Source organism: Brassica oleracea, chromosome C9 (assembly GCF_000695525.1).
Source record: "Brassica oleracea var. oleracea cultivar TO1000 chromosome C9, BOL, whole genome shotgun sequence".
NCBI lineage: Eukaryota > Viridiplantae > Streptophyta > Magnoliopsida > Brassicales > Brassicaceae > Brassica > Brassica oleracea.
The window spans coordinates 13,712,191-13,720,004 of NC_027756.1; the positions used below are offsets into that span (position 1 = coordinate 13,712,191).

General features: G+C 37.7%; 1 protein-coding gene and 1 long non-coding RNA gene across 2 annotated transcripts in view; one reads left to right on the plus strand and one right to left on the minus strand.

Annotated features, from left to right (window-relative positions):
• Positions 1-663, minus strand: part of LOC106314373 (glutathione S-transferase T3-like) — a 2,055-nt gene extending 1,392 nt beyond the window's left edge. The window contains exon 1 of the mRNA XM_013752252.1: positions 136-663. Coding sequence (XP_013607706.1) covers positions 136-663 — 528 coding nt within the window. The remainder of the gene's footprint in view (positions 1-135) is intronic.
• A 2,052-nt stretch (positions 664-2,715) lies between these two features.
• LOC106316981 lies at positions 2,716-5,011 on the plus strand. Its single transcript, XR_001265019.1, has 4 exons — positions 2,716-3,274; positions 3,348-3,426; positions 3,512-3,579; positions 4,544-5,011. It is a non-coding gene; the product is annotated as an uncharacterized LOC106316981 (long non-coding RNA).
• Positions 5,012-7,814: the final 2,803 nt, after the last annotated feature.

Genomic DNA, 7,814 nt, shown 5'->3' on the forward strand with positions numbered 1-7,814 from the left:
GAGACGATCTAGTAGTTTCTGTTTGGATATGTTCTGTTTCAAGTCTAGAATGCTCTGTAGTCGATCATATGCAGCTTCATTCCCATTCTTCTTGCGTTTGGCTGCTTTGGAAGCCTTAACACCAGGTGGCCTTACCTCTTCCGAGTCAGGTACCGTCTCTGCAGCTTCCTTCCTTTTCTCCTTTGCACCATCTCTTGGTAAAGAGATAGACCTCCATTTTTGATCGAACCGCAGCTCCCTCCACGCATGTTCAAGTGTGAACTTGCCGTGGTAGTCGTTGAAGAAGATGTCATGGGCAGACTTCATGACATCGTTCTCATTTTGGCCACTAGCTTGCTCCTTCAAAGCGGCCTGATAGCTTCCCACAAACTTAGACACCTGGTCATTGAGCCTTCCCCACCTCTGCTTACACTGACTCCACTCTCTAGAAGCAAAGCCTGTGAGCTGAGGGCTGGAATTGAAATAATCCTCAATTCTTTTCCAAAACGACCCTAACTTATGCTGGTTACTAACTATGGGATCCTTGCTGGTGTTTAACCAAGCACTTATGAGGACTAAGTCTTCTTGTGTTGTCCACTTTCTCCTTTCCACCGGTTTAGGAACATCAGAAGACCCTACGTCTATGTTCACAGGGCCGGGAGAAGTAAGGGAAAACGGATCCATTGTGTTTCGATTGGTGTGTTTTAAAGTTGGTATGTGTTTTCAGAAGTTGGTTTGAGTTAAGGGTAGAAGGATTGACTATGTTTTTAAACTAATATTTTGGTTTGCGTTTCTAACTACCAAACATTGATTACACAGATAGCATTCATCAAAACACAACCACTTTCAAGCATTCATCACAGCAACCAACTACCCTAGTTCAGTTCGTACTATAGAGAGCATCACATCACTTTCAAAGCATATCAATTAATACAACACAGAAACTAGATTTATGAACATCTACTTTACTTCCTAGTCTACCTAGTGAAGTTCAACCAAGCAACCTACAAGGAAACTACTTCTAGGAAACTACTTCTAGTTCAGTTTAGTTTAGTTAGAGTGTTTACCTAAACAATTTCATTCAAAGCAGACCTTCTCCAGATTAGCTATCTGCACAGTGAGGTTATAAACGTCACCAGTGAGGTGATCAAGCAGCAAACTGAGCCTTTTAACCTGTGCCTGCACATGGAAACATAGAAACCTTGTTAGTGAATTAAAAAAACCCAAACATTACCAATATTAAGTTCCTATGAGCTACTCTTAAAAAATGACACTAACCTCAACACTCTCAATTTGTTTATTGAGATTGGGCACCAACTTGATCACCTCATCAGCCTCCTCCACACGCTTACGCAGGTGTTCGATCTCCTCCTGGACGCCTATTACCCAAGGCTGACGATAATGAAATCCATCAGCCTTGGGGACAACAAAAAAAAACATCAGACAACATAAAAAAAAAATTCTATACTAATATATGCGTCTGTTGAGGTATCTCTTACCTCGTAGTTTATGCAGCTGAAGAAGCGCTTCCCAGGATGAGTGTCGTACTCCTCCTTCCCGCAAACCTCGTCAATGATTCTCCCACCACAGGGACATCTTCTAGGAATCCCATATTCAGAATCGGCCACGTATCCCAACATGTTGCAGTTCTCCTGATGCCTTTTTGTATCTCTTCTCTCCTCTGCGGGATCCATCTGAAGCAGACAAGCAAACGGCTTACAACAAAATCACAAAATTATATCATGAACGGAACCCATAATGGAACCCACTATTCGATAACAAAATGCTTCGATCTAACCCAAAATGAAACCCATAAGACGATTCAGAACCCTAGAATCGAAACCCCCAAAATCGAGTTTGAACCCTAATTTGAGAACTCCACTAACCGACATCAAAACGCTTCGATCTAACGGGAAATTGACTCGACACTGACCTATTCTCTTCGAGGAGACACTCCGTCGTCGATTCGATGGAGAAAAGTGAAGAAAGATCAAAATCGCACGAGATATCGCCTCTCGGAAGAAAACCCTAGTCTTTTCTGGAAAATGAGAAAATGAATTTCTCTCCCCTTTCGTCGTCGTGACGTCAACAATGCGGCGCCAATGGAACCGTGACACCTGGCGTGAACCCCGCCTCATACCGAGTCACTCGTAAGACGCGGGTCGCGGAAATAACTCCATTTAAACTTTTCTTTTTTTTATCCGGGCCTATGAACCCGAGCCCATGAACCCCATTACAACCTTCAATGTGGATGCTCTAAGAAAATGAAATTAAAGTAGTGTGAACATAAACATTGTTTCTATTAAAATATGTTTTTATACTGTTGGAGTGCGTTTTTTAAATAACGCTAGCTATCAGATGCGTAGCGGTTTTGCACTGTTGTCAACCACTTTACAACATAAAAATTGTAGAGTATTTGTACTCCCTACACACAACTTCTCCCTTATTTGCACTCCATACCCTATTTCCCTTCAATTTTTCCCCCCCATCACTACCACTTTCCCCCAATTCAATGGTATCCCATTCTTTTCAGTATATTGAGCTAATTTGCTCATTTGCGGTTTTCGTATTTTTTTTTCTTGAAAACCGCACTTCCTTGACAAGAATTGTGAATGGTAAATGAAATGCGGTTTTGTAAATTCCTCAATGAAAACCGCGAATCACATGTCGCCATTCTCAACCTTAATATATGATTGGTATACATCTTCAGAGCACACAGACTCAACACAACACAACTCTCCACATCCCCTCGACTATAAATATCTATGATATCCTCTTCTTTTCTGGCATCGTTTGCTTTCCTTATACAAGAGGTTTCATCAACACCTTCCCGAAATCGTGATTTAGAGTTCGTCAATATTTTTCCCGACCAAGGAATCTTACACTCTCTGCAAGGAGGAGAAAGCTAAGAAATTCAAGGGCAAGATCGTCAAGCCTCATGCCATGTTCTTCTTTCTTCCAATTGTCTTAGCTCCTTGATTACCGATCTAGAGTTGGGTAGATCTCTCTTTCTTGATTTTTTTTTTTTGTTATAGTTATATGACGTTGATGTGTTTGTTTAACAGATAATTCTTGATTTATATTACTCCTTGATTTTTTTGCCGAGCTGATTATGATGAACTCAAGGACTCATACTGAAAGGAGACGCGGATACATACAATCCCTTATCGAAACTCTATACTGCTTATACTGTCAGACTGTTTTGCAATTGACATGATTCAATTATTCAAAAGGTTTGCACTGCTGCTCGATGCTCAGAAGTCAGAACAAATGGAATTGCATACGAGTTTATTAGGTTGCACTACTGCTTAATTTTCCCTTAATACATTGCATACGGGTTTGCTTATTCCTGCCTTGTGACTTTATAGGTACAAATTAATTAAAGAGGTTGGTGATGGAACATTGGTCCTGTTTTGCTTAGCTACCAATAAGCACACATGTGAAGTTGTAAGTTGATTTCTTTGAGAACTATCTATGCCTGTTTAATGCTTTGTGCTCGGTTTCCTTACCAATTGAAGTTTTCTACGTGCAGGTTGCAATTACAAAATGAAAAAGAACTACTACTCATGGGACAAATGTATTAACCTGAGATAAGTGAAGGTAGTGAATTGCCTTTGTTATAAGCTGTGAATAAACTGAATCAATAAACTTTGATAAACGAAATTGTTATACTTTGGGTTCTTTTATAATATAGCTTAGATGATTTTTAATGGATTTGTCAAAATAAGCCTAGTATAGAAAATGGCGTTTGCCTATCATACTTATCTGTCTCATATGTCAATATTTAAACCACTACTTCATGTTTATTTGAATACTAGAGAGTGAGAGGGCGGGTATATTATTTGTTTTGTATATATTATTTAAAATTAAATTTATATATTTGTTTCTTTCCTTGTAATATATATGTATTTTTTGTAATCATACTTGTGTTTTTATCAACAAACGTATTTGCGTAATTTAAAAAAATGATTAGTAAAGTATTTGTATAATTGTATTGAATTTATTATATTGTTAAATTATACATTTGTGTCATAGCCTTTAACACGTTAATATGGTACTTTATTTTCAAACTGTTATTTTGTTAAAAAATAACAAAATATTGTTACAGTTTTGTTTAGTAAAAAAATAGTAATTAAATAGATAGATTAAATAAATAAAATAAAAATAAAAATTAAACATGATTTAATTTCGTATATAATTATAATTACATTATTATTACACATAATAATTTGTATACCAATTATAAATGAATTATGTAAATCAAAGTCCATGGCCCAATTTTAATAGGTTTTGTAAATTAAATGTTTATGGTCCAAATATATTGATGCAGTTAGGCGAGAACTGATGTGGTTGTTATTAGGTTAACTGATGCGGTGGTTATCGTATAAAATTTGTATTTTTCTTATATACAGTTATCATATCAAAAGGTAGGTATCATGGAAAATATTTGTTGGACTCAACTAACATCAATAGGTCACACTTGTGTTTTAATAGAATAAATATATGGTTGACTCTCATGACAATCTTTTTTTTTTTGAAACACTCATGACAATCTTATTTACAGTCAATGATTCCTGGAGAAATTTTTGTGATGGCAAGATTGATATAAGACTGATCCAGAGAATGATTGTTCATGTTGAAGAAATAAAAACGGCTGAGGAAAAAGATGCTGAAGGAAGAGAGCAAACAAAATATTGAAACAAAACTTAATTAGAAACATGGAAGAGAAGAGAATAAGAGAAGATAAACGACCGGCGGCGATTTTAAATCTCTGGTTTCGTTCGGTGGCCGGTCTAACGATGTCACGCAAATGAGAAAATGGAGATTGTGTTCTGCATCTTTGGCTGTGTTTAGTATGAGGATTCAAGAAGAAGAATGGTGAAGGAGTGGAAGAAAAGCTGACATGACCATAGTGTTTCTTCCGACGATGACACCATGTCTTCTCAAGATCCTAAACCCAAGAAGATCGACCAACTCTGGCCAGAAATAATGTTTACCTTTTCTTTGAACTTTAATGAAAAATTTCCTTACATTCTGAATTTGACAGGAAAAAAAAATAGTTTTCGTAGTCGCCCTTTTTGCAAACGACATATCATGCTCTGTATTGGACGCTGAGATTTTGGTAAAATATGGAACATGTCCTCCTAAATAATACTAAGAATCTAATTTATCTGCTGTCCTTCTCACAAATAATTTACCTTCTCGGGTTGTTTTGGGCTTAACAACAGTTCAATGGGATAGTGCTATCTACGAACGAGAAAGTAACTGAGACTGAAAAGGAGGACAAGAGGACTACTTTTCTAAAGATTAAGCTGACCTGACTGTGGAAGCCGGAAACCGAATTGAAATAATATATTTCTTACTCTGAATAACTCGGATAGAAACTGAGAAGAAAATCGTTTAAAAAAACGGGGACATTGAGTCGAGTCGAGATACAATATCTTTCCTTAACTCTGAATATTGATGTAACACCCGTCACCTCCAATCCGGAGAACAGCGGGCCACCAACAATATCTCGAATAATAAAAGCTCATATACTCAATTACACTCACCCAAAGCCCAAATAAAAATCCGAATAAAAAGTCCAGTAGCACCAATCCGTCCAAATATCATATACTCGTCAGTCTCACCTGAAATGGGGAAGAGAGAGGGGTGAGTAACGGAAAAGTCACTCAGTGAGGTATGGGATACTAAATCCGAAGTCCATGGACCCGGACAGAGCACTCCGAATAAATATAATTTAATCCTAACACGTTGCAAACACGGTACCTAAAGTACCCAGAGATCACACAACAGTCCTAGCGAGGTGCACACTCGCTGCCCACTAACAGGCCAAAACCCCACCGAATATGTGCTCGGTAACACAAGCCCGTAGACGATTTATCGACCTCGAAGCCTTGGCACAACAGGTCGACTAAGATGTGCCGCAGCATACACCACACCCAATGTACTGGTCTCCGGTCGACACACAAAATTACGTCTTCATGGTCGGTTAACACCCAAATCACCTCAATATACTATATACATATATATTATCAATTATAAATGAACAAGCACTGTTAAACCATCTAACACCCTTAGTTTCGGTTTAAGCAAAGAGCCTAAAACTAAACAAGCAATGACAGACTCGATTTCACACAGACGGAACACATTAGAAACAAATTATACTTATTCGAGGTTCTAAGCCGTGTAAGAGAAGTTCGGGAAAAGACCCTCACCTTGGCCTTTAGAATATTTCTTCATAATATTGATGGCGTTGACTGAGACATGTTCCATTACCACTTCTTATGCCTTCTTTTTACGTGATGGACGTGAACTCATAATCTAGGTCCTTACACCCATGCAAAGCCACGTTTACGAATATGCTATGAATGTTGCTTGTATCTCAAGAAACAAAGGGAAAGACATTTTAATTCTTCTTAGGTGAAGGACTTCGTGCAAACCAATCTCGAGACCAGTACAATATGGCGATTACATGGGGAAGAGAGATCGACAAGTAAGGAGAAGAAACATGGCTGAGCTCTCTCCCTCTCTCTACGATGATGTTGACGGCAACAAATGAGGAAGAGAATATATAGCTAGGTTTAGAAGTTGATTAATTAAATAATTAAACCAACACCACCGGTTCATATAAGGGTTTGGTTCAATAAATAATTAAATAAATTAGGCTTTGGTTTTACAAAAATTGGGTCGTTACAATTCTTCCCCAATTAATCGGAATTCGTCCTGGAATTCAAATTTGATCTGTTTACCCGGTTATAATTTCAAATATTCTGGATAGTTTATATTTCGGCTTCCCTGGTGTTCTCTTGGATTGTGTCCCTTTCCAACAAGTTGATACCATATTTTACAATGTCTTATGAAATTTTATTTCTTGTTGCTCCACAACTTCTATTTATTTATTTTTTGTCAGCGCAAACAAATTCTAACAGACGTCACCTTGTGGCTAGCGACAAATGAACTCTGGCTCTCTGGTGCTTTTCCCAAAACTGATATCCAAATACATTCAGAGAAGCTGATAACTTTGATGATGAACCCCATACAGTATGTCAAGCTCTAATCCGCTGTACAATTGGATACAGTTTTATGTATCTCGGCTTAAGCTTCCTTAACTTCCAGATCTTAAATCATATTTGTAATGTCCTCATTTTTAGGTACACTAAGTCGTCCACCTTAAACTCCAACCTGACTTACTCTTTTGACAATTTTGGGATTCTTTAACCCGACTCTTGAATAGTTCCATTTGCTCTAACAACTCTTGAATAATTTCTGGTTTTATGTCTCAGCGCTCCCCCACTTTGGTCCAACATAGTTGTGCCATGATTACAATAAAGTGCCTCAAATGGTGGTATCTCAATTCTTGAATAATAATTACGGTAGGTGAGCTCCGCCAGCTGTAGATAGTTTTCTTCCTCAAATTTTTTTTTTCCTCGCGAGCTAAGCACAAGTTCTGAAGATGCCCTCTCGAGTTTAACTTAGCGAGACGATCCATGATCGTTCATACATTAATCAACATGAAAATTGACTTCCATAATCCAATGAGGAACCCATAATCAACATATCCCATTTCCAATCTGGAATAAGTAGATTGTGTAATAATCCCATAAATAATTGGTGTTCTGTTTTAACCATCTGACAAGTATGATGTGGAGACACAATGTAGCTACATCTTTTTTTTTCACTCTTGGCCAATGATAGTAACACTTCAGATCTATGAACCTCTTAGGTGTCTGCCACTCTGAACTTGTAATAATCTTTTCTGGATATACAACAACTCCTGCTTCTGAAACACGTGACCCAAAAATCCAATTTTTTTGTTTTTCCAAAACTACATC